General features: G+C 38.6%; 1 protein-coding gene across 1 annotated transcript in view; it reads left to right on the top strand.

The window, feature by feature from the left end:
- Window positions 1-27,085, top strand: part of SNAP91 (synaptosome associated protein 91) — a 96,734-nt gene extending 69,649 nt beyond the window's left edge. Inside the window, exons 16-29 of the mRNA XM_083377774.1 lie at window positions 372-641; window positions 818-898; window positions 1,045-1,116; window positions 3,016-3,099; window positions 7,161-7,244; window positions 8,964-9,107; window positions 11,590-11,733; window positions 12,415-12,445; window positions 22,024-22,135; window positions 22,607-22,630; window positions 23,620-23,700; window positions 24,263-24,367; window positions 24,830-24,932; window positions 25,707-27,085. Of these exons, the coding sequence (XP_083233900.1) occupies window positions 372-641; window positions 818-898; window positions 1,045-1,116; window positions 3,016-3,099; window positions 7,161-7,244; window positions 8,964-9,107; window positions 11,590-11,733; window positions 12,415-12,445; window positions 22,024-22,135; window positions 22,607-22,630; window positions 23,620-23,700; window positions 24,263-24,367; window positions 24,830-24,922 (1,325 nt within the window). The 3' untranslated portion in view covers window positions 24,923-24,932; window positions 25,707-27,085. The remainder of the gene's footprint in view (window positions 1-371; window positions 642-817; window positions 899-1,044; window positions 1,117-3,015; window positions 3,100-7,160; window positions 7,245-8,963; window positions 9,108-11,589; window positions 11,734-12,414; window positions 12,446-22,023; window positions 22,136-22,606; window positions 22,631-23,619; window positions 23,701-24,262; window positions 24,368-24,829; window positions 24,933-25,706) is intronic.
- Window positions 27,086-27,353: the final 268 nt, after the last annotated feature.

Raw genomic sequence — 27,353 nt, 5'->3', positions numbered from 1 at the left:
AAAATTGTGTCAGGAAAGCACTCCTACATGATTTCACCAAAGCTTTTTTTTTTTCTTCATTGAAAAATGTTAACAATGCTGAATCTTGCATATAGCTGGTAGAAGATTTCTACAATGATGAGCAGAACTTTTCAAAGCGCCTTAGTTCAAGGGAGAGGGAAAACGCATGTGGGCAGTTGGGCTCCTATTAGTACCAATGTCAGAGAATCAACAGTGGTTAACCAAGCTGTGCCTTTGATTTCTGTTTTTCGCATGTATGTATAAATTGTGATATGTGTGTGTGTGATTTAATCCACACAGGGTGTGACTTTTCCTGTCCTTCCCAGCTAATCCTTTATATATTTGTATATTCTGCCATTTCCTTTTACAAGACCCCTTTGCCCCATCAGAAGGCAATGCAGCTCCTGAGCTGGACCTCTTTGCTATGAAGCCAACTGAGACCAGCGTTCCTGTAGTTACCCCTACAACTAGTGCAGCTACTTCCTCAACCAGTCCTACTCCAGCTGCTGCTGTGGCCCCTCCAGCCCCTGCTACTACTGCTGCTGCTGCCACTGCTACTGTCACTACTGCTACTACATCTGCTACTACTACCACCACTACCACCACCTCTGCTCCTCCTCCTCCTCTAGATATCTTTGGTGGTAACTTATTTAATTCTATCTTTCCACTGAAATTTTTTGGGGGTGAATTAGATTTTCAGCATATACAAACAGTCTTTTTTTGCATATTTAGTCTGTATGGCAATTATTCTTAGAAACAAACAAGTTTCATGACATGGAGATATAAATTAGTAAGACACAGTATATTCGTCATCTAGATTTGTTTGACTCCACACCTGCTGATGCTCCTCCACCACCTAAGTCAGATGCAGCTCCTACAATAGACCTGTTTGGGACAGGTAAATATATATAAAAGGTTCTGTCCTATAATAATCCAAGTCTGTGTTTTTAAATATCTATTTTATTTGATTGCTGAGCATTTTTTTGTCAATCATATACATATCTATCTCTAATCTTCATGTAATTTTTCTTTGGCTTCTGCAAGATACTTTTTCTTCTCCAACTACTGGAGCTTCTCCTGGGCCCGAGAATTCTCTCACTGGTGATCTGTTATCAGGTAGGTGCATTCTCTTTAGACCTAAGTTATTTGTATTTGTGTGACTTGTCACCTTTTTTCCAAAACACCTGTGAAACGTGATCAGTTTTAAACTATTGAAAAGTTAGTAATGTCAAAACTGAGCTGATCTCCTGAATATTCCCTGTGTCACTTTAGATGATCTTTGAGCAGGGATCCCCAACCCCTGATCCGTGGACCCGCATCGGTCCGCAGCCCACCAGGAACTGGGCCGCTCAAGCGAGTGAAGCCCCCATCTGCACACACGCAGGATCCAGGCGGTGTGCAAAACCACTCTCCCCCCCCCCAGTCCACGGAAAAACTGCCCTGCACGGACTGGTCCCTGGCACCCAAAAGGTTGAGGGCTGCTGCCTTTGAGCACATTTGTGCCATTATATTTGAAAAGAGGCAGCTCCCTCCCCCAAATTTTAGATTGTATAAGCCTTGTACAAGCAAGGCATTGACCTAGAACATGAGATTGTCAATCCTACATAAAAGTTTGATAATAAAAAATGAAAACATAATTATTTTTATTTAGGAAGGTAACGTGTGCCAGCTTCTGCTAATTTATAGTGCTAATCTTGTTTACAGACTTCTATATGCAGTTTACACTCCACATCCTGTTCAAATCATTGCTGAAAGATGGACAGAGTCAAAAGCTACCTGGAGAGCTTATTAATAATCATAATCCAGGAAGAAAGCTTTATGAGCTACCTACCCGTGTTTCTCCGAAAATAAGATCAGGTCTTTTTTTTTCCCTCCAAAAGAAGCACCAGGTCTTATTTTCGGGGGATGTCTTATTCACCTCCGGCACTGACAGCCCCGCCCAGCCAGTCCACTTCTTCTGCAGCCGAAGGTGCTGCATTCCGGCCTGCATTTTGCAGTCAGGCCTTTCAGGAAGGCCTATTCAGCCGAGTACCGAGCTATGGATTCAATCCATAGTTCGGTCCTCAGCTGCAGAGATCTTGCAGAACCGAGCTATGAATTGAATCTATAGCTCATTTCTTGGCTGCAGTGGCCTTCCAGAAAGGCCCGTGACTGAGAAATGCAGAGCTGGCTGCAGAAGACACCGCAGAAGAAGCGGGTGGGCGAGGAAAAGCCTAGCTGCAAGGTAAGTGGGTGCAGCTCCACACCCCCACCATAGCTTGATTTTTAGGTTTGTCCCTCACTCCAAAACTAGGGCTTATTTTTGGAGTAGGGCTTATTTTCGGGGTAGGGTTTATATTAGGCCTACCCCAAAAAATCAAGCTAGGGCTTATTTTCGGGTAGGCCTTACTTTTGGGGAAACACGGTAGTCTAATAGCACCTTCCCTTTTGACAGATTTACCTAGCAGTTTAGATGTGGCTCTAAGTGACAGTTACCTGCTATATTAATAAGCATTTTTAGGCTTTTTCTAGGATCATAATATTGTCCTCCACAGCTTATCAAAAGAAGGATCAGGAAGCTTCCATGATCAGGACGTTTTCATGCTACCCAGAATCCAGGAAATCTATAGTTTAAATTCTAGAAAGTTAACTATATCTGGCTGTAAAATTGTATCATATTTTGAATTAACCGGAATTCCTATAGAATGGATGAAATGAGAAATCTGAAAACAACAGCTCTTGAGCAGATGCAATAATATAAAACCAAGGCATAAATACATTAATATAATACATACACACATACACACATATTACTGCGTGTGTACAAAATAAATAAAAAATGGCCCAGAACAGTTTTTCTTTTCAACCTAATTTTTAAACATGCTGCTTTTATAGTGAATACTCTGTGAAAAATCTAAAGGGAATTTAGTTTTTCCAAGTCTTTCCAATATATATATATATTGTGTTGTGGATTCAAGGAAAATGGCCTCATCATTCCTAATTTGCTTTTACTAAATATTATCATGCTTACTCCAGTGGATGCATTTGCAGCACCATCGTCCCTGCCCACTGCTTCCCCGGCTAAAGTGGACTCTTCAGGTGTGATTGACCTGTTTGGTGGTGGGTATTGTTGTTCCTCACCATTCAAGTACTTCCCATTTCACTTCAGGGTTCATTTCATTTTTCTTTGCCAGCAATTCAACGTTTTACAACAGTTACTTTTATTATGCTATGTTGTGCTTCATTTGCTTTCTAACTTGAGTGTTATGAAATGCAGTTTGGGTGTTCTTTTACTGTCGTCTGTCCTTATTTCCATGCATGAAACTCCTTATTCAAGTAACTATTTCATTCTTCCTCCTACAGTATGCAATTTTCAGTTTTACAATTATGCTTCTCTATAGCATGTACGGTATATTTCTCTTGACAGCTATCTGCTATCTACCGTATTTGTAGGTTAGAGATGGAGTGGAGGGATTTTATATGAGAAATGGGGACTTTTGTGTGTGTGTTGGGGGGGGAACAAATAGGGCTACACACACACATGGATGCACATACGTAAATTGAAAAAAATACCTTCAAAATAAAAGCAATACAGTTGTATTGTGTATGTAACATATACTTATTTACCTTTGATTTCTAATTTCCGATTGACCTCACACGGGCTTGATAGGCACACCCAAAAAAGCCAGATGTGGTCTGGGGGCCATAAAATGCCCAGGTTGGTGTATGGGCTTTTGGGATGTACATTGAAATTATTTTTCTACATAGCATCTACTGTCTTTTAATTACAAATCATGAAGGGAGCAGTATAACTGTGGTCAAGCATAAAGCACAAACTTACTGATTTTTATCAAAAGGCATGTTCTTCATAATTTGTAATATTACTCAAGAAAACATTAGATATGTAAAGGGGAGAAGCATAAATGATGACAACTTTCATTAGAGCAGTGATGATACAGGCAGAATGTTTACATTACATTACGTTACATTTTTTATGATCGGAAGCAGAATTTCAGTATAAATTAAGGGAAGTCCCCAGATTTACAGACTAGCTATAGATATGAAACTTATTATTTGATAGCACACTGATTAAATTTCATAGATAAAATTGATCCATTTTAAATACGGTGATTTTTTTTTCCTCCTGCAGATACTGTTGATATATTTCCCTTTTTTGGTACAACCTCCATCTTGATCAAATGAAGAGCAATCCGTATTCCATATGCCTCATAGCAGTTAGTCTCTCTAGAGCAGCGTTTCCCAACCTTAGGAACTTGAAGATGCGTGGACTTCAACTCCCAGAATTCCCCAGCCAGCTATGCTGGCTGGGGAATTCTGGGAGTTGAAGTCCACGCATCTTCAAGTTCCTAAGGTTGGGAAACATTGCTCTACTGTAGAGGCTCTGATGCCTGTTATGTGTTTGCCAAAGACAGATTGAAAGGCAGGCAGACAAGGCAGCTCAGTAGGTGTTGGAACAATCTGTCTGCTTGGTTTTCCTGAAACGAGAATCAGAGAAGGAAAGCGAGGCAGTAAAGAATTATCCTTGTGGGACTGCATGTTTGTGGAAACAAGCATAAGTTGTCTTGTTCCTATGTGCAGAGAGAGCCTGTGATGGTGGAAGGGTAGATAAGATGTAAAGAGGAAAAGAAGGAAACAATGGATTAGAAAAGAGAATATTCAGGAGCTGCATCTTTTGTGTCTACTTGTAGATATCTCAACAAACAAACAAAAACTTCCATTGACTTTTTTTTCCCCTGTGACATGTGTTGCAAATCACTTTATTCGAATGCTTTGTATATCCTTACTGTCTGCATTCATTTTTTTGGTAATTGCAAAGCACCAGACTGTTCACAGTACTTTTTGTTTTTGATTTCTTAAGTGGCTGCTTTGTGAATGGCAAGGTACCAAATACTTTCCCATCCTTTCTTATTTCATTGAGAGTATCTGCTTTCCCATCAACCTTCAGTGTCCTGATGCCTCTGTGTAGGATTTGTTTAGAACTACAGTATATCTTCTCACTGCACAACCACACACACCCTCATGTAACTATGGATACAGATACTGAGGGGGAAAAAGCAGAAGTGCCAGCATGCTATTCCTTTCATCAACAGAGCTAGCAATGTACTTCAAAATACAATAGGTGGCTTGGAATTTTGCAGCTACCCTTTTTTTGCTTAGACATATTTTTTCAGACCGCCAGATAAGTACATACAAAATCTTAAGAAAATGTGAACTGATACTAGGGAAGTGACAATACATTTTATTTATTTTCTGCATGGTTTGTGGGGAAAGGGAGATCCAGGGCCTATATTTTGCAGCAGCAGCAGAATATTTAGGTCTGCATGGAGTTGTAAAGCTAGTTTCAAAGTAGTTTGGAGAAATGAGGAAGAGAATAGGCTCTTAGAAAACTAGCACCCCAAAGATGCTTTTTCATGAGGCAACTAGACTTTGTTTTTCTTTGAAGACATTTCGTTTCTCATCCAAGAAGCTTCTTCAGCTCTGACTGAACGGTGGGGAATGGAAAGATGTATACTCCTGCAGAAAGGGACGCGGTGGCTCACTGGGTTAGGATGCTGAGCTTGTTGATCAGAAGGTCAGCAGTTTGGCGGGTTGAATCCCGAGTGCCGCGTAGCAGAGTGAGCACCTGTTACTCGTCCCAGCTTCTGCCAACCTAGCAGTTCGAAAGTGTTGTGATTCAGGGTCAGCCTGTGGGTTCGGCAGTTGGGTCGGACGACTCAGAGGAGGAGGGGGGTGTTGAAGATTTGCTGAGGGGGTTGAAGATCTTGCTGATGAGAGCCCTCAGCGAGGCCCCTCCCACCTGGTCACGACGGAGACCCAGCTGTGTGAGCCTGACAGCGTGGATGAAGATGACCCACAGCTGGCCCTGTTCAAGGACGCCCGACGCAGGAGGCAGTCAATCAGGAGTAAACAGAGGAAGGCAATGGGGCACCTCGGAAGGAGGCAGAGAGAAGCCACGCCCTGAACTGTATAAAAGGGGAATGCGTGGGAGGGCTGGTTTGCTGAAGGCAACCGCTTGATTAGTTCCTGTTTCATAGCTCCTGTTTCATGGTTGGTGTCTTGTTTTGCTCTGTTTTATGTTAATAAATTTGGCAGGCTTAATTCCAGCCTCTTGCCGTTTGTAGAGGGGTTGTCCCTGCCTTTTCTGCAGGGCCGGTAGCAGGCTGGTACAGAACAGAAAGCACGTAAAAATGCAAGTAGAAAAATAAGGACCACTACGGTGGGAAGGTAACAGCATTCCGTGCGCCTTTGGCGTCTAGTCATGCCGGCCACATGACCACGGAGACGTCCTCGGACAAGCGCTGGCTCTTCGGCTTTGAAACGGAGATGAGCGCCGGCCCCTAGAGTTGGAAACGACTAGCACACATGTGCGGGGGAACCTTTACCTTTACCTATACTCCTGCAGACAGTTCATTGCATTCTTTTAGCAAGTCGTTAATGCTATCTGGAGACTTATCTGTGTCTTCAGGGTCACCTGAGTAGTGCAAATGGGTGTGGAGCCTTCTTGGAACTGTTAAAAGGACTATGTTGTAGACTGAAGATAGATGATGTCCTATCCCTCCCCTTCTGTTGAGAGAGGGCTGTTCAGTTTTGACATAGATGGCCTCTTTGACCCCTCTTTCAAACCAGTGGTCCTTGCTTCTTGGATGAGAAGCGAAACGTCTTCAAATAAAAACAAGAAAGTCCAATTGCCTTGTGAAAAAAGCATCTTTGGGATAACTATGACCTGGATGATTGAGAATTTCCATAGATAGTTAGAAAGCTAGCAGTTTTCTTGTAGTCATATTCCCATCGAAAAACTTCTCACTGCCATCACGTCTCATCAGTACAACTGTCACACTTCTGAAATTGTCTGGGTCTTTCTTTGGTTTCTTCTGGTTTTAGAACAATTGTAGGAGAAGGAGTGGCAGAACCTGGGGATGAAGTCAAAAGAGGAATCAGCCTGGAGGCTCTACGTAGCTACAAACGGACTTAGTAACTCCCACTCCTTCTCCTACACAGCTACAACTATTTCTCAGACTATATTTTACCAATCATTCCTCTATGGTCTTGAAAATTATATTCGTAGTTGTATTCTCCCTCCAAATGTTACATGTTTATATAGTTATAGTATCTTTAAATTCTGCTATCTTTTATTGCTGCCTCATGGAAAAAATCCATAGATGCATTTGGAAGTGGCCCTTCAGAGCCCCAACCTGCAATTTCAGCGGCTTCTAGTACTTCTTCTTCTACTGACCTATTAGCTGGTAATGAAATGTAATTGTGTTATTTTTAAGAAAGGCTGTGCCTGCTTTTATTGCATCTTTTCTGTACTGTGACAAAAAAAAAATAGTCAAGGAACCGTCACTGAGATTAATTTTTAAAGAATAAATGTAAACGTGTAAGCTTTCTTCTACACAGATACAAAGGTAACTTTAAAAAAAAAGCTGTGGTAATTCCTTGTGAAGTCAGGCAACATTTTGCAAACTGCAGAGAAAAGGGGGAGGAGTAAACTGTAATAACGTCTTACATTTCTTTATCTGAAAATCGTATTAACTCCAATCACTATATTATCAGTTTTCCCCTTTTCAACAATCACTGTTCCTATACATTTGTAATTTGATAAACATTCAATCTGTATATCACCAAACTTTAAATCCTTTCATAGCGATCACTGACTTTTGTGTTCAGTCTGTATTCTTTCAGCATCCATTTTTGGCCCTATCTCTTCTTGTTTTTCCACATTTACTTCTAAGTAAACAATTTCTAATTAGTGTTTTTCATTTCTCTTGATGTTCCCAACCCTTACAAAGTTAGCAGAAGCACACTTTTATGGATAGCCGTTTCACTTTTTTTGCTTGCATTCATTTTTTATAATACATGCTACCCACTACTTTTTTATTTCTCAAAATGTCTCCATTTTCTCATGGTTAGAAAACATTTACTAAGGTACACAATTCATATGTTTACTTTATGTTTTGCCACTTATATATCAGTTGTAATTATTCCATTTTGCCTATCAAACACAAATGCCTTCACATCAGTACATTAATTTTCAGATCCACACTCCTTATTTCAGGGTCCCCAACCCCCGGGCTATGGCCCATTCGGAACCAGGCTGCACAAGCAGTGGCCTGGTGCATACACACAGGCAACTCAACTTGTCAGCGGCAGCCAGCGCACACCCATGGAGCTCTACTTGCACAAGTGGCAGGCTGGCGCACAGCTGCGCAGCTCAATTTATGTGAGCGGCAGCCAGATGTGTACTTGTGCAGCTCAACTTGCACAAGCAGTGGGTTGGTTCCTCTCTCCCCCCTGGTGGGACGCCAAGCCGTAAAGGTTGAGGATCACTGCCTTATTGCATTGTACAAGTATCTGATATTTGTTATAAATCATTTAGGTTTGCAACATGTTTGCCTACCAAACTACTGAATATATCCCTGACAACAATAGACCTATAACAGGCATTCCTTAGGTACTTGTATATATGCATACATTTATGTAACAAAAGGAACACCATACATCCGTACCTTTACTCTCTATTGAACAATGCTCTAACCTTTTCATGCATTCCTATGCATGCTATACTTCTGTTGTATATTATTTATTTTGGGAATCAACACTTTCAGACAAAACATGTTTTCTTTAAATAAAAGTTTCTCATTGGTATGTTTTCCAGTGACCAGTAGAAGAGCAAAAATCTGCAGGGCAAAGTCTTTATCTGGTGTGAATCCACATTTAACTTCCCAATTGTTGCTCATTGCCCCAATTTATACCTTTTCATTCAGAATTTTGCTAATCCCCCCTTACTTTTCTGCATTCATCCTTGCTGCCTTTTACTTTCACTGCGAAAACAATAATAATATTCTTATCAGGAAGAGGAAAGGAACTTCGTTTGTCAAAGCCAGTTGCGATGTTTTTTCAAGCCTGTGGTTTAGTCCTTAGCATTAGACTAACAGTTTCTTTCTTTTAAATTTCTTAAAAAGGCTTTGGAGGTTCTTTTATTGCTCCATCTCCGTCACCTTCTCCCATCACACCAGCTCAGGCTAATATATTGCAGCCCAATTTCGAAGCAGCATTTGGAGCAGCCCCAACTCCTGCCCCTGCTGGCAGTTCCTTTGATCCCTCAGGTGAGTGAAAGGATTGCTCTGTGCAGCCTTCGTCTCCAAAATATATTACTGTAATTCTCCCAGATGTCCAAAGTATTTGTTTTTGTATTTCATCTATTTTGGAAACTGTTGAATATGTAGAATACTACTTTTAATATACAGTTTGCAACACAGTTCCTTCTGCTCGGTTCTCTTCCATAGGATTTCAGAACACATCAAACCGAAGCGCATATATTCTGTATTTTTGCATGTGCTTCATATGCATGCTCATTTAAAAAGACACTCCTGAAATTGCAGATACCTTATTCCTGTACACTCAGCAAATGGATATGTGGTGCTGCTGTTCTCCGGAGCCTTTCCCAAGCGTGCATGGCACCAGAATTTAAAAATAAAAGAGGTCCAGGGTATTTTGTCCTTTGACACAAGGCTTGACTTTTCATTACTGCTCTGTCGTTTCTGTTTGTGTCTCTTTCATTGTCTACTTCCATGCTGGGGCCTTGCTACAAATTTGCCATTTGGGTGAGTCCTGCGACAGAAAAAAAGTAAAGAAACCAAATAGTTTAGTAGTAGTTTGCTTTAGTTACTGCTTGCCAGAGCATAGTGCAACTCTGCTTACTAACATTAGCATGCCTACTGTATCTGATGTGAATTCGTGTTACTATGTAATGTTGGCTGGATTAGATATTTCTGTTTCATTAGGTACAGAGAGACGATATTGGTTGGCTTTTTTGATATTTTTGGTATTATAGATCGCGGGTGTCCAACTCGCTGCATCATGTGATGTGTCACGATGTATCGTGACTTTTTTTCACATTGCCAGATCTAGGGAGGGCACGGCCTCCGCATGATGCAAGTGGCCTGTGGGTCAGCAGTTTGACACCCCTGTTATAGATACTCCTCCACCTACAACCATTTGGTCAGCAGCTGTTCCAGCGTCCTTGCAGTCATGTGACCACAATCTGGGTGCTTAGCAACCCATTTGACTTAAAGCCACAAGTGCCAATCATGATTATATGATTGTCATTTGAACCTTCAATGCCATTTTCTTCTTGGCTCGGGAATTCTGGGAGTTGACCTCCACCCAGTCACAAGTTTGAAAAACACTACTCTAGAGCAACCCATACCTTATCCATATTTGTCCGTTTATCATGATGGTAAATTGGAAGACATAAATCAGTGGGTTCTTTGTGAAATCCATCTCAAACCCAGGCAACCTGATATTAGTTGCATGGTAAATAACACATGACCTCTGCAGTGTTTCTATTAGCAGCAGAGCAGTAATGACTTCACTCACAGTCTATAAGGAGAAAGACCCTCACCTTATCCAATGGCAGTATTAATACAGCCAAGACAAATATTTCTCCCTGGCAATAGAGACTCTAAACGTGCCCCATTCAGTAACCTCTTCCTCTCCTAATGTCGGGTAGAGGAGATGATGGTTTGTTTCAGCCCATATAGGTATGTTCACAAGATGCCATGGCCTCCCTCCCCCTATTTTACAAGAATTTCCAAACACCTAGTACCTATGCTATTTCCAAGGAGCAGATCATACTGTGTGGTTGCTAACAGTGGCACAAACTTGAAAGCACCTAATGAGTGCTCTTTCCACCTGAAAAAGATTTCCTACCCACTGGAAATTTTTTTGAATCTCCCAGGGTGTGTTAGTCAACAGTAAAAACAATGTTTGCCCCACAAACCTTTGTCTTTTACTTTACTTTCTCTCTACGGGCTCAATTGTTTTCTCTCCCTGAATTTGTTCCTAGAGCGCATTCAAAAGTGGGTTGTAGTATTTTGCTTTCTAGCTTCCTTTGTTCTTGTCAATAGTTTAATAAAAAATAATCCTTACATAAGAGACAATTCTTAATTATGATTCCTTCCAAATCTGTAAATCAGGAAATAATAATTAGTTTCAATACTCACATCTCAAAAAACCTCCTGTAAGTCTTAAATAGCTGATTGGCTAATAAATTATGATTCCTTTGGAATCAGATATTAAAAAGTCTGGTTCAAGTGTTGTGGGGAAAAATCCAGAAATGGAATATGAAAACCTGAGGGCTTCCCTGAGTTAATTTTAGGGGCCATACTGGGTGAAAGTAATGTCAAATTGACTTTTTTTTTGCTGTTCCAGAAAATGGTAGCATTTTCATTAGATTTGTGGACACAATAATATGTGAACCAATTCTTCCATATATCCGTGTTAGAAACATAAAGTTTGCAGTATAGCAACATGGACTGTTTTCATAGTTTAAATAATTAGTGTTGTCTAATGCTTTGTCTTACTGTAGTATGTTTGGAATTCATGTATTTCAATGTGTTGGTCAAAAAGCATGCATGCCTTCCGTTGGCATTACGTTGACATTAAACCTGTGTGATGGTTCAAAGATCAGTAGTGTATGTTTTTAGAAGGTTGTGAATACTCCATTTAAGCATCTGTTGATTATGTGAAAGCTTAATTATCTGAAAAAGTATGTTTCCTAATCTACTGATTTTCTTAAATCTGCAGTGTTTGATGGCTTAGGTGATCTCCTTATGCCCACTACAATGCAAACTGGTCAGCCTTTGTCCAGTGTAGGCACAGCCATTGCTTCAGCTGCAGCCAAACCCATTGGAAGCGATCTTGATTCCTCTCTTGCAAACTTAGTAGGAAGTAAGTTAGATAAACTGTTTGGTTTGACAGTGATTTTCCTTTTTTATGACTGTTGATCTTTTTACACTTTGCACCAGTTGGCTATTCCTGAGTTCAGTTACTATGGTATGTTTTGAAGGGTGTATTTCTTCCCTTCCGTGGGAGGACAGTGTAGTTGTGTTATCACTTAGGTTGTTACAGAAAGTTCCTTTTCTCATCCTGAACTTTGAGACTAAGGTGTATCATGTTTTCATATTGCTCAGTCCATTTCATTGACATTCTTTAACAAAACATATTTCTAGGAGTAGCCTTTAAAGCGGAAAATATAAAAATAATGATTTTATGGAGGGACAATTTACATTTTCTTAAACTTAGCTTATTATGTCCTGTGTATTTATAGTTTGGAAAGTAATCAAGAAAGTGTAAACGAGTAAAGTAATCAAGAAAATAATCATGTAAGTTGAGGTCTCGATCAGGTAGAGTTATGACATCAGTGACTGGTATAAGAAAGTTTTCAGAGATACAGTGTAATTATATATAAAATCTAACTATAACATTATAGTTTATTGTAACTTTTAGATGACTGACTGGATGCTGCCTAAGTCAGCTAAACCTAGGTTGTCTAATGATTTGGTGGACAAATATGTCTTGACAACTATTATCACATGAAACAATCTTTTACATTCCTGGTTTCTTTTGCAGATCTTGGAATTTCTGGTACCACATCAAAGAAGTAAGTAGCTGGTTAATTCAAAGTCCCAGATAGTTGTGTATTTCCCTTCTCTACTTTCTAGCATAGAAAGTCAGTATTTTTATATAATCCATATATAGCTTTTTGATGGTGGTGGTTAATCATTATTATAGATCTAGATCTAATATTGCAAAAGGTAGAATGATTTTGCAAAACAGTTAAAATGTTATTTTTTTACAATCCAAAAGATCAGATTTTTACAACATAATGTAATATCAATAATTCTCACCATTTCTTCACCTTTCCTAAAAAACAAGTGTCAATCACAGATATCCTCAACTTACAACCACAATTAAGTCTGGAATTTGGGCCATTAAGCAAAGCAGTCATTAAATGAGATGTCACGTGACTGCCCATGTGTCTGCTTCACTCATTGACCACAGACCCAGCACTCCTGGTTATGGTTGTCAAACAATCACAGATGTTGTTACGTGGATGGAGTCCCATTTGGCATGTGTGTGGGGAGAAAGAGCCTAAGACAGAGGTCCCCAACCTTTAGGGCACCAGGGACCGGTTACGTGGAGAGAGGTTTTTCCGTGGACCAGAGAGGGTGTGGTTTTGTGTGCTGCTGCATCCTGTGGATAGGGTTTTCCTTCTTTGTGCGGACCAGTTGCTGGCATGCCACAGCCTGGTACTGGTCCATGGACCGGAAGTAGGGGACCCCTGGCCTAAGAGATTCCACACAGGAACTGAAAATCTTCCCTGTTGAAATCCAAGCAGGTGTTCTGTCCCAGCCTACGTGAGTCCTTGTTATGCTCACAAGGAGAAACCCCTCTTCCAAGAAACAGGCAGGAACCACAAGAAAAAACCAACCCCTTTTATTCTCACAGACCTGAGTCAGTGTCCAAGTCAAACAAACACAGTCCACAGAAACTCGATCCTCAATACGAACGGTTGCCTTCGGCAGCCAGCACCTCCCACACCTTCCCTTTCATAATTCAGCCAAGGTGAGGCTTCCTAATGCCTTCTCCTTTGCCTTTGGAGTCGCCCTATTTCATTCCTCTGTCGTACTCGCTTCTCTTGCCTGCGCTTTCGTGCATCCTGGATTTGTCCCAACTGTTCTTCATCACTGTCCAACTCAGGCTCCCAGCACAGCTGTGTCTCAGCCTGAGCGCGAGTAGAGGGGCCAGGCTCCTCGTCCGACTGTAAGTCTTGGAGCTCGTCAGAGCCTTCCTCTGACTCTTAATGTCACCCCAGGCCCCTCATCTGACTCAACTGCCAGATCCACTGGCTGGCAAGGAATCACAACAGCAGGAGAGACACTTACATTTGGCCTGCACTGGCCTCTCAAGTCCTCTCCCGTCCACCTGAGACACCCTGTGCTCCTTACCTTACTGTGCTGCTTCTACAGAATGCTCCCTCCTTGGATTTCGGCTTCCTTCTCTTTTCTACGTTCTGCCTGAAAGAGCAAAAATGATATCAGCTTCTCTGTGTGCATGGAAGACAATTTCTTCTGCAGAGTGCAGAATGAAACTCAGATCTTCAGGAGGTTCTAATCTTTCCTCTGCACACAGACGGGAACTCTCTTTTTTAAAGTTTTATTAATTTTTAAGAGCTTAGTAAACAACATGTCTGGGTTCACATATTTAACTGACTTCTTCAATATAAATCTATTCAGTACTGCACAATCCAGTACTTTTTCCCTGGTCCTCCTTTCTTCCCCATATTTTTTCCATTTTCCCCCTCATTACACAATTAACAATTCTTAATACTATTGATGTATATAAAGTTAGATATAAACATCTTCATCATATTTTACTAATATACAAGTAAAAATAATATCAATTCATAAATCAATATCCTGTTTTTCATGCTCTTGTTAAAGTTTGATTTCCCATCGATATTTAAAGTATCTTTGTCAGTTATGATTTTCTCAATATTAATTACATTTATATAGCTAAAGTTTTATTCATACCAATCCTCTTATTTTCATATTTCCCACATTAAAAGAAGAAGAAAAAATGCTATTTTAATTCTAAATCATATCTTTCATTATAAAATCTAATTATATCTAAAGGTCATCCATTCTTTTAATCATATTCAAACAAGTATTTAAACATATAACGCCCCCTCTAATAGGTCAAATCTTTTATTTTTGAAATGTAACTCTTGCTTTTTTTCTTTGCCAAGTAGCTTTCCAAGCCAAGGGAATTAAATCGCCTAGGAATTTTCTTTCTATTTTTATGAAAGTTGCTTGGCATGAGGAAGACAATTTAGGTAGGATATTTTTTTTGGGGGGGGGGGAATTCCACCCATTTATGTTCCTTAAGCAACTCAATTTCTCCTCTCATCTTTTGTCTCCCAAATTGTAACATTTCCCCTGAAAGCTCTATGTTCCATTCCCCAAAATCTTCTTCCTTGTCATCAGGTGCATCTTGCAGACTTAAGGGATAAAGGGTCTTTTGCATTTTCATTGTTATGGATAAGTCTTGCAGTATTTTATTTGTTTTTTCTATAAAGATTTTATTAGTTTTTCTCTTACATACATATATTAATTTTTCAACCAGCATGCTGTCTGGATTCAAAAGCGCTAATACATAGTCAATTCCTAATCCTTGGTTTTTTTGTCTAGCCATTTGTAGAATGACTCCCAGATTTGGTAATATTCTGTTTCTTCTTTATCTTTCAATCTCATAGTTAATCTGTCCATCTCTGCGCGTTCCAATGTTTTTTTAATTATTTCTTCTTCTGGTGGTACTTCTTCATTTTTCCAGTATTGCACAAAGACTATTCTTGCTGCTGTTGTGATATGTAGAATTAAATATAAACTTTGTTTATTAAACTTTTCTGGCATTACACCTAATAAAAAAAGTTCAGGTTTAAATTCCACATGTTCTTCCAACATTTTTTATAACTAAGCATGTATCTTTTTCCAATAAGCCTTTGCTTTATCACCTGTCCACCAAATATGATAATACGTGCCTGAGTTATGTTTACATTTCCAGCATATTTTTAAACATTTTTGCTAATCTTGCTGGTGGCAAGTGCCATCTATAAAACGTTTTATATAGATTTTCTTTATACAAAGTTGACATTGTCAATTTATAATTTCTCTCCCATAATTTTTGCCATTTTTCTAGTTCTATATTATAACCAAAATTTTTCGCCCACCTTATCTTTGTTTCTTTGACTTGTTCACTTTCCATCTCCAAAATTAACAAAAGATTATTTTTGTTGTTGTTGTTAGTTGCGAAGTCATGTCTGACCCATCGCAATGCCATGGACAACGTTCCTCCAGGCCTTCCTTTCCTCTACCATCTTCTGGAGTCCATTTAGGCTCACGCCTACTGCTTCAGTGACTCCATCCAGCCACCTCATTCTCTGTCGTCCCTTTCTTCTCTTGCCCTCAATCTTTCCCAGCATTAGGCTCTTCTCCAGTGAGTCCTTCCTTCTCATTAGGTGGCCAAAGTATTTGAGTTTCAACTTCAGGATCTGGCCATCTAAAGAGCAGTCAGGGTTGATCTCCTCTAGGACTGACTGGTTTGATCGCCTTGCAGTCCAAGGGACTCGCAGGAATCTTCTCCAGCACCATAGTTCAAAGGACTCAATTCTTTGGTGCTCAGCCTTTCTTATGGTCCAGCTTTCACTGCCATACATTGCAACTGGGAAGACCATAGCCGTGACTATACGCACTTTTGTTGGCAGGGTGATGTCTCTGCTTTTTAGTGTGCTGTCTAGATTTGCCATGGCTTTCCTCCCGAGGAGCAAGCGTCTTTTAATTTCTTGGCTACAGTCCCCGTCTGCAGTGATCTTGGCGCCCAGGAAAATAAAATCTGTCACTACCTCCATTTCTTCTCCATCTATTTGCCAGGAATTGAGAGGGCCGGATGCCATGATCTTGGTTTTCTTAATGTTAAGTTTCAACCCAGCTTTTGCACTCTCCTTCTTCACCCACAACAAGAGGCTCTTTAGTTCCTCTTTACTTTCTGCCATTAGAGTGGTAGATCCTTCTCTGTGGGCGCCCCGGAGCTATGGAATCAGTTACCGGTTGAGCTCCGGATGGCGCCCGATCTTCGCTCCTTCTGTCGCGACCTAAAGACATTTTTATTCGAACAAGCTGGCCTGATGGGGGATGGGTGGGGTTTTTTATTGTTATTTAATATTTGTACTTACTGTTTTTAGTGGGCATATATTTAATTCTTTTTTTAACTTTTGTAACTTTGTATTTTTTATTCTTGCCCTGTTCACCGCCCTGAGTCCTTCGGGAGAAGGGCGGTATATAAATAAAATTATTATTATTATTATTATTATTATTATTATTATTATTATTATTATTATTATTATTATTATTATTATTATTATCTGCATATCTTAGGTTGTTGATATTTCTCCCAACAATCTTATTTCCAACTTTTGATTCATCTAGCCCTGCCTTTCTCTTGATGTGCTCTGCATATACTGTAAGTTAAACAGGCAGGGCGACAGTATACAGCCTTCCCGGACTCCTTTCCCAATTTTGAACCAATCAGTGGTTCCGTGTCCAGTTCTCACTGTTGCTTCTTGGCCCACATATAGGTTTCTCAAGAGACAAATAAGATGTCTGTGTTGGTACTCCCATCTCTTTAAGAACTTGCCACAGTTTGTTGTGATCCACACAATCAAAGGCTTTAGCATAGTCAATGAAGCAGAAGTAGATGTTTTTCTGGAACTCCCTAGCTTTCTCCATGATCCAGTGAACAAAAGATTATACATTTTCTTAATTAATTTCTCATCAGAAGTTAACAATATCTTATCAAATACAGTTTGTTCTTTATAAAACCCATACAATTTCATGTATTTTTCATATCTATTTTGCATCTGTAGATGTGCCCACCACGACAGGTTGGTTCTCTGTTTTTCCCATTCTTGTCTCGATTTTAAATTCCCATCAGTATTTAGAATATCTCTATATGTCCAAAAATTTTCAAAGTCTACCAAGTTTGGATGTAGAAAAGCTTCCATCATTGATAGCCACCCTGGAATTTTTACATATATTTTAGTTTTTATTTTTCCCCATATTGTTAACAAAGCATTCCTTATATAGTGATTTTGGAAATACTTATGAATTTTATTTTTCCCATACCACAAAAAAGCATGCCATCCCAATTGTAAATCGTGTCCCTCCAAATATAACAACCTTTTATTTCTGAGAGTTATCCATTCTTTCACCCATGTTAATACAGATGCTTGATAATACAAAGCCCACTCAGGTAGCCCAAAACCTCCGTTTTCCTTAGCTTCTTGTAACATTTTCATCTTTATTCTAACTTTCTTTCCTTGCCAAACAAACTTCAAAATTCATGAATTTAAATCTTGGAATAATTTTTTCTCAAGTTTTATCAGAATTGTTTGGAATAAAAATAAAATCTTCTGCAATATATTCATTTAGACTGTAGCAATTCTTCCTAGCATTGACAATTGCAAATTCTTCCACTTTTCCAAGTCCAATTTTATTTGTTTCAATAGCCTTACATAGTTGTTTCTTTTATTGTTGAGCATTTGGCTGATAGGTATATACCCAAGTATTTCTGTTAGAGAATTATTGTGTAGAGGTCTCCTTGTGCTACCAAAGAGTTGCACAGACAAGGAAGGGTACTGAGAGCAGTAAGAGTCACACAGTAACCACAAGAGTACACTGAGTTGTGAAAGCAAAAAGTACTTTACTTTTGAGGTGGTGTAAAAACAAAAATGCACGGTCAAAAAGAAAACAGTCCAGGTCATACACAATAGTAACAGTCCAAGGAGGTTCTTCCAAAATAAATACTAAATCATCAGCAAATACTTGTAATTTATATGTTTCACCTTTTATCCCCGGCCCTTTAATTTTTGTATCTTGTCTAATATTTCTATTTAAAACTTCCAAAGTGAAGATGAATAACAGAGGGGATAGTGGGCATCCTTGCCTTGTGCCTTTTCTTATTTCAGAGCTCTCAGTACAATCTCCATTCACAATCTGTGAATGTCTGTTTATTATATATTGTTTTTATCATATTTATAAAATTCTGTTCAAAGTCCATTATTTGTAGTTGCTGAATCATAAATTGCCAGGAGACATTATCAAATGCCTTTTGGGCATCTAAGAATATTAGTGCCAGTTGTTTCCCTGGATGTAGCCCATAATATTCTAATACGTCTATTATCGCACTTAAGTTGTTTTTAATTTGTCTCTTCGGTAAAAAGCCATTTTGATCTGGATGTATAAATTCAACTAAGTATTTTTTCAGTCTCTCAGCCATTATTGATGTAAAAATTTTATAATCCACATTGAGCAGTGAAATCAGTCCGTAGTTCTTAATCTGGGTCAAATCGGAGTCTTCTTTTGGTATTAGAGTAATATTTGCTTCCATCCATGTAGATGGGAGTCTAGCTTCTAATAAAATTACAAACATCTTTCAGCGGTTCACTTAGTGTCTCTTGAAGATTCTTATATAACTCCACCTTTTTATGGCCTCTGATATTTCCATCATTGTAACCTTTTCATCTAACATAGTTTTAAATGTCTCTGAGATTTTTGGAAGATTATTTTCTTCTAGATATTTTACAATTCTCTCTCTTGAGGTTTCCTCTTATCGTACAATTCCTTGTAGTATTCTTTGATAATCTTTTTTATTTCTTCATTTTAAATTGTAGATGGCCTTTCACATCTAGTAAGTTGTGTATCGTTTTCTTCTCTGTTTTTTAAGTTTATAAGCTAACCATCTTCCTGGTTTATTGGCATTTTCAAAAAAGTTCTGTTTTGCTCTCTTTATCTGTTCTGCCACTTTTTCTGAGTCTAACAGATTTAATTTATGTTTTATTATGTCCATTTCTCTTTTCAAAGTCTTTTTTTGTGGATTTTTTTGCAGTTCTGATTCTAACTTTCCAAATTTTTCTTTTACTAATACATATTGCTGTCTTCTCTGTTTGTTTTTCTTTGCCATATATGTTATAGCTATGCCTCTAAAATACACTTTAGCTGTATCCCATACATTTTGTAATGTTGTATCTTCTTATTTTCTTTGAAGAAAAATTCCATTTCTTTTTTCGCTAGCTCTATGAATTCTCTTTCTTTTAATATAGATTGATTTAAAGTCCATCTTGGTCTTTTTTGTATTCCTTTCCAAATCGCTTTCAGAGGGTTATGGTCTGCCCATGTGCCTATTTCTATCTCAATATCCTGTATGTTCATTCTCATGTCAGCAGTCATCCAAATCATATTGATCCTTCACCAAGGTTTTTGACTGTTTTAATAAAAGGTGTGTTGCAGTTTTTGTGGGTTACTCTCCCTCCAGACATCTTGCATTCCAATTTCCTCCGCCATATCAAAAAATATCTTGGGTAATCTTCCAGTTTTCCCAGTTTTATTGCTTTTATAATCAATTTTTCCATCTACTATTGCATTGAAATCCCCCACTAAACAAATATTTTGGTACTCCATTTCTATTATTTTTCTGTGTAGGTTTTTATAAAATTCTTCTTGAATGTTGTTTGGTGCATAAATTGCCACTAGCAGTGTTTGCTTTTGGTGTAGATATATTTCTACCATTAAGATTCTTCCTTCTTTGTCTGAATATACCAATTGAGAATCTATTGTCTCTCTAATATATACAGCGACCCCTCTTTTTTCCTGTGCTGATGTGTGGTCAAGTTTCCCAATGTTTGGATATTCCAATAATTTATTATGCCGTTCTTGCAGTATTTTATTTGTAGTTTATATTTCCCTTCTTTCCTCTCTTCCATCTGTAGGTCCATTTCCTCTGCTTCATCTTCCAATCTCTAGTTTATTTGTTCATACTTTGTAGTCGTCTGTGAACTTTCTAGTTGTAGATTTAATTTGGAGATTTGCTCATTTATATTATCTAAATTATTTTTAGTCTCATTATGGTTTCTTTTTATGTCCTCTGTATGCAACAATTGTTTGGTGGATTAGTTGTAGCATAGAGTATATTTCCTTCTGAAAGGTGTTTGTTTTTTCTTCAGGCATCATTCCTGGAGATCCTCTAATATCACCAGTGTCAGTAAGAGTAGAACAAAGTTTCCTCTAGCTTTCTGAACTTTATATGTATACTTTATAATCAGATTCCAGAATATAGGTCCAGTCCCAAAAGCAATATTTTATAGTGATCCTTTGTCTTAGGCATCCAAAAATTGTCAGTCAGGCAATCCACAATGTTCAAAGTGTTCAACCTCCCTCAAAAGTCTCTCCCAGGCAGATATAATCAAAGGTCAAATTTTTCTTTCTCTCCCACTAACTCTAGAGATTAAATGTCCAAGCTCAGTAGGTGTTTATAGTCCAAAAAGGTCAGGGTGATAAGTATGTCAAAATATTTTCCTTTATTGCCAGCTTTTCTCCCTTAAGCTAGGAGTCACCAAGCAGCCAGGAAGCTAGTTATAGTGCTGTACTCAAATCCACGACTAGATGTCATTTAAAATCCATTTTCTACTCTTAAAAGGATTGATTTCTTATATTTCACTTCAATGTTGTTTTTTCCAAAGAGAAAATCTTAACAATTATCTCAGTTCTGAAATTTCAAAACTGTAGCTTTGTTACTTCCACTTCAGTATTGTGTATTTCTGTCCCCCATAGAAATTAAAACGCTGCTTACATTCACACTCAGAGGTTTTTAGCTTCTTGGGAGCCTTTCCCTAGAAATTCAAGTGTAAAATAGTAAGAAAAGCATCATTATTCTCACCCAGTTCCAAACATGGTGATTACGATGTATTAATTGGTGCTTTTCTTCTTCGGTTGTCAGTAGCTAATGGCTGGCCATAGGAATGTAGCCAATCTTTCCCCGGCCGGTTTGGAGGGCTTTTCTCGGATCAGACAGAAAGACCGCCATCTCTCCATGATCAACGAGACACCCCTCCTTCTTCATCGCCTCTTTGGGGTGACTTTAGGCCCTTTTTAGGACCCCTAGCAGGGTGAAATCTGGCACAGAAGGCAGAGCCCTGCCTTTCAGTGTCCGTCTTGCCATGATGCAAAACTGGAAGTCCAGACGGGAACTCTCTTTGTTGGGGTGCAAAAATGGACTTCAAATCATCAGAATCTGAGCTACATTCCTGCATTCTGTGGATGTCATTTCTCTGTGCCAAAGGGAACTCCTTCCAAGGGGTGCAGAAATGAAACTCACATCATCAGGATCCTAGTTCCATTTCTTCACCTCACTGAAGCAGTTCATCTCTCCTTGGCAGGCAGCTCTTTCACCCAGCCTCTATAGACAATAGGTCACCTTTTCTCAGGCCTTTGTAACTTCAAATGGTCATTAAATGTCTAATCCTAAATCCAGGAATACCTCTGTTCCTGAATTAATATGAAGAGGTACAGCAGTACTTAATTAATCGAGATGGATGAAGCAGTTTCTTCTGCATTGTGGAGTGCAGTTAATGGGTATCAAATTCTCTTTTCTGTTTGTCATTCAAACACTTAAAAATTGCATTTTTTTCCTATGCTTGGTGGAGATTCAGTCATGCTGATTTGAAATTTATACCAGCTTGTAATAATGTAATTATGTCAGTAAGATTCCAGCCCAGAACTTTGCTATGGTTGCAGTTCTGCCTGTCAATAAGTTAGCACTCGTATTCTAAATCATTGATTGTCTTAGGGGAGACCTTCAGTGGAGTGGAGGAGAAAAGAAGTTAACGGGAGGAGCCAACTGGCAACCCAAAGTAGCACCTGCAACATGGTCATCTGGGGTTCCTCCAAGTGGCCCCTTGGTATGTGGAAATACTGCATATTTCATAGGTGTAGAGAATTCCATATGAACGTGACTGCTACATGCTTAATATGTCAAAATACCGCCACATACAAAAGTTTTAACATCTGAAATTATCAGCATTATTTGTCTAATTCCAAAACTGTAGTTTTGATACATTTTTAAGGAAATGGGAATCCCATCCTATTATTGTTATATGCTGCATTTTTATCTTACTGTTCTAGCAGTGGAACACTTCCTCGTTTCTCAGATGATAATATGTTTTGAGTTTGTTTTTCAGTTTTCTTATAATTTTTGTTAAGCATTTATTTTCAGAATTATGTTCTTCTTATAAGCTAGTAATAATAATAATGCAAGAGTGAAACTGGAATTGGAAACATTTTAACAAAAGACTGTAAAATATTAAATATTGTACAGTGTAAGTTATAGGTAAGGAAAACAATACACTAAATGCAAGTTTTTTTTCTACCAGAAAGGTTGGGCGATTGTTTTTTATGTAAGTAGCCTTTTGTTATGAAGTTGTACTAACTGAGAGACCTGGCTACTACCAAACTAATGCAAAATTAAGCCTTTCTTTATTTTTACAGTCAACCTAAACTTGAGTTACTAATTTGCAAATAACCCTTGCGTCTGTAGATAAAGTTGTTTTCTGCTTTCTGTGCAGTGAAACAGAAGGGCAGGAATATTTCTTTTAGGTATTTTATTCTCTTCCTTTGTAAGGAAAAGATACAGATTTTTGACCAAATCACTTTACGCTCTGCTGAATAGCTTTATTTATTTATTTATTTATTATTATTATTTTTAATCCCATTTATATCCTGCCCTTCTCCGAAGACTCAGGGCGGCTTACAATCTAAGAAGCACAAATCAATGTGCTTAGCAATAGGCTTCATTCTATGTATATGCCTGCTTATTAGGGATTTCGCCCCCCCCCAGTGGCATTTTTACAAAGTCAGCTTATTTCCCCCAACAATCTGGGTCCTCATTTTACCTACCTCGGAAGGATGGAAGGCTGAGTCAACCTTGAGCCTGGTGGGACTGAACCTGCACTAATTGCAGGCAGCTGGTGTTACTTAAGGAGGCATTAACCCACTGCTCCACCAAGGCTCATTGTTCCATTTTGCACCAGCTGCATCTTCAGGACAATGTTAAATGTAGCTCCCTATAACAGGCATTGGAATGATGAAAAACAATTTGATTCCGTAAAAAGAAACCAACCTCCCGTGTTTGTCGTTTTCAACGTTTTTGTGTGCAAAATAAGTCTAGCTCTTTTTACAGCATGTAATTAATTAAATGAAGTATTTGCAGCAGGATACACTGACTGCAGTTAACTGATATTGCCTTAACGTTGGCAGATTAGAGTTCTTTACTAAGTGCTGAAAATTGTGACATTTGACAATTGAGTGTGGGGGGGGGCTTTTAAACTGTCTTATATGTATAAAGTTTAACCAGTTAGTGATTTATCTCTGCTACCACAATCTCTAGACAGGATCTGTGCCTCCAGCAGGTGCTGGCCCTCCTACACCGGGGGCCCCTTCTCCACAAACCGGATCAGGATTTGGGATGGTAAGGACCTACTCAAAGAATGATGGGAAGGAAAAGTACTACTTTCCACTTCTCCAGTTGCCCTCTTCTTCCTTTTAAAAATCTCAGTAATCTTATCTGGTAAAATACAATTTGAATAGCTAATGGAAGGTTTGGAAATAACATACCCCCTGTAGTTATTTCTGGAAAATACTCCTCTTTTTCCCAAATTGCAGTTTAAGGACCCACACATCCTGAAGCTTATCTTCTGAACATTGTGGTCAAAATGTATGCTTTTTCTTTTCAGAAAAAAAAGTGAATTGTACACTTATCTCTTTCTGGAAAAAAAGCATACAATGTATTGTGTACTGAATAATGTATTCTTCTGAGGCAATGTTCACAGTCCAGTTGCTGGAATTTCCAGCTGACAAGTTAATGTAGTCTACTCTGACATCCATGTGCTGTAGGTAGTAATGGGTTCAAATCTGAAAAGACACCCAAAATTTGTGCACACACCCCTCAAATGGAACATGCCTATTTTATCAAGAGATTTCTTGATAAAATGGCATCTCTTAGACATTATTTGTAATCAAATCTTTTCCAGCAGCCTCCTGGAGCTGGCGTTGGGATGATGCCACAGCAGCCTCTTATGTATGGACAGGCGATGATGAGGCCACCATTTGGAGCAGCTGCAGGACCCGGTGCACAAGTGAGAACTTGCCTGGTTTCGGAGAAAACAGAAAATTTACTCCCCCCTCACTTTTTTTTCGGGGGGGGGGGTTATGTCATATAGGCCAAGGTTCTAAATTACTTTCTCTTTATTTCTGGAAGGTAGTCTAGTGTGACATGTTGTTGTTTTCAATTCACACTATCAAGATTTTTCAAAGTTACAATATGGATTTTGTGTAATGGTTTAGTTTTTATTTTTAATACACTTTTTTTTTTTAAAAAAGATACTTCTTAAGCTGCTTTAACTCATAAAAAAGGTGCCACTGGTCCAAAAATGATTCCTGCTCCCAGTGAATGTTCAAATTGATTTGTTTATTTACATTTCATGCTTTTAAATCTCTTACCTCCTTCAAAGAGATTTTGGTTAGAGCTGGATCTTAATGCTTGTAATTGTTTGTTTGTCTGTTTTTGTGCCCTTCTGGAATGATGGAAAACTATTAAGGTTTCTCCGAGTCCAACACCTGCCACCCAGAGTCCCAAGAAGCCTCCAACAAAGGACCCGTTAGCAGATCTTAACATTAAAGATTTCTTATGAGCTGTTTAAGGTATGGTTTTTCTTCTTACATCCTTCCCTCTGATATATTCCAAGCTTATATTCTCCTTTATATTTCCCAGGGGATGCTAAGAGTCTTTATTTGATTTGAATGGTGTTAGTTGAGTACTGAGCATGCTGGAAGAACAGCTCTCACGTGAAGAAGTGGTTGAAGAATTGAACTGGGACAGAAAACACCCAGGTTCATGTTCGCTCTCAGTCGTGGAAGCTCACCTGGGTGTCTCTTCTGGCAGACTCATCATTGTGGAAGCCACCTATAAGTCCTGAGCAAATGACAACGTTTGCACTTGGTAGTAAAAACTATCAACTTTAAAAGCAGCAGTATCTTTCCCTTCCCTGACTCTTACAGAAAAAAAAAACACAACCGCAGACATTTGTGTGTGCAGCACACTTGCTATCGAACATCCCTAGCTCTTCTGACCACTTCTCCACTTCAAGAGCGGAATTTAAGGTCTAGATTAGTATCTTGAATCAAATGTTACAGGTCTGTTGCTCTCTATCTCTCAGTGTGTGCCTATGTGCAAAAGACAAGAGAATGAATTATATGCGTATTAAACTTCTTTCTATATAATAGATGTGGAAGAAAATGTGTTTCCAGTTATTTTGCAGCTTAGGAAAAAAAGAGAGCTTCCGTTACATGGTTGAGGGAAGGAAGGTTATCTCTTCAAAGTGTCATCTGGCATATAAATCAGATTATGAAACTGAATTTGAATGCCTGTCCCTTAACCTTTGTAACACTTCTTTCCCCCTCTTTTCGTGATTGTAGTTTTGTGAAAGGATAAGTGAAGATGCAAGTTTGGAATCTGCAAACAAGAATTTTGTTGCTCAGAATTTTCAAGTGAGCCACCAGTACCAAACCCAGTGCTTACTCAGACTTCTCTCCTACTTCCAAAACGTGTAGCACAGCTGTGAAAGTGATCATAGGAACGTGTACTATTTTAGTCGTTATCCCTTCTCTCTCTCTCTCTCAGTTTGTGTACTTGGGTTATAATTTATGTGTTTCTCAACTTAAACAATGGATGTATGTTTCTGATGCCTTCTTAGTGCTTTTCTGAACCAATCCATTAGGGACAGATTATGCAGCTGTTGTGTGGTGAGCCATTTGGAGCGATGTGTCTGTGTTTCTGGAAGTCTTAATGTAAATAACCTTGGCGACCCTCTAAATTTTCTCTTCAAATCCAGTTTCCTTTGCATATCTGTTATACAAAACAATATTGTGGTTATACCAGGTAGCAAGAAGAACACTGTCGATCCTTTTTTTTTAAAAAAAAAAGTGTGTGGAATGTAATTTTTCCCCAAAGCAAGATTATTATCCAATTTGTTGTGGGGTACATTTTAATTTCCTGACATCTTATCTTGATAGATTAATAACCTATCAAGTTACTTGACAAAGGTTGTTAAACATCCCCCACATAAAGATATTTTATCAGATTTCTTTAAAACTATTTGTCCTGTATTTTCATTGAAACCATCACATTTATCTTTCTTATTTAAAGTGCACTGAAAATAAGTAAAGGGTAAGTTTCTTGCCATATAATTCAGAAAAAATCAAACAAAGCAAACTTCTTTAGGTTTGTCAGGCTACTTTGGCTGCCCACTGTATCCAGGGGCAAATCATGATTTTTTTCCCCTTTTTGCTTTTATGTACATCTGTCAGTTTTGTTCTTCTCTGTATATATCTTAGTGTTTTTCATCCCCATACAGCACTATGTATTTTCTGTACTGTTTATGATTAGAGGTCACACTAAACCTGAATTATACCCTTTACTGTAAACAAAAGTGTTCTTTTATCGTTTTAGTTTGTTCTCTCATACTGTGTGTGCTGATGGCTTAGCTTAAGATTTTTGACTCCTTAATAAGGTCACTGTTGATCAGTGTTACAAGTGGCTTGGCAGCTCTTTGTTAAAGTATATTAGGTTGGAAAGATGTTCATCTAAGTCTTTCAAATTAATATTTAATCAACATGTGGTACCATTTTTTAAAAAGTGGTTGTATATTGTGGGGATAACGTACCCTGTAACGACAGAGAGTTAGAGAGAGAATTTCAAATGGGTTTGCTTTGTATTTTGGTTTGAGGAAAACCCAATGCATGTATACCCTCTGAGATGCAATAAAACACCTTGATCAAAGTAAATTCAAAATAAAGTGTTCTTTATTTTTTTAAAAATTATCCAGAGTTAGTTAGTTTATGATTATAGTAGGGTACAACTGCACTAGGGTTGGTCTTCAGACTTTAATTATTGTGGTCTAAGAAACAGATTTCTTGATGTTTTGCCAACAACTCTAGCGTCTTATTTAGAGGCAAAGTGATCTGCTAGGCAACTGAACAGGGACTTGACTGGTCACCAGGCACTGACAAGGGCCTCACCAACCTGCACCAGTCAGAAGTATTAAAAACAAGGCCTCAGTCAAA

The sequence above is a fragment of the Vipera ursinii genome (genome assembly GCF_947247035.1).
Source record: "Vipera ursinii genome assembly, chromosome: 1".
NCBI classification, from domain to species: domain Eukaryota; kingdom Metazoa; phylum Chordata; class Lepidosauria; order Squamata; family Viperidae; genus Vipera; species Vipera ursinii.
This window is presented reverse-complemented; position numbering and strand designations above follow the sequence as displayed.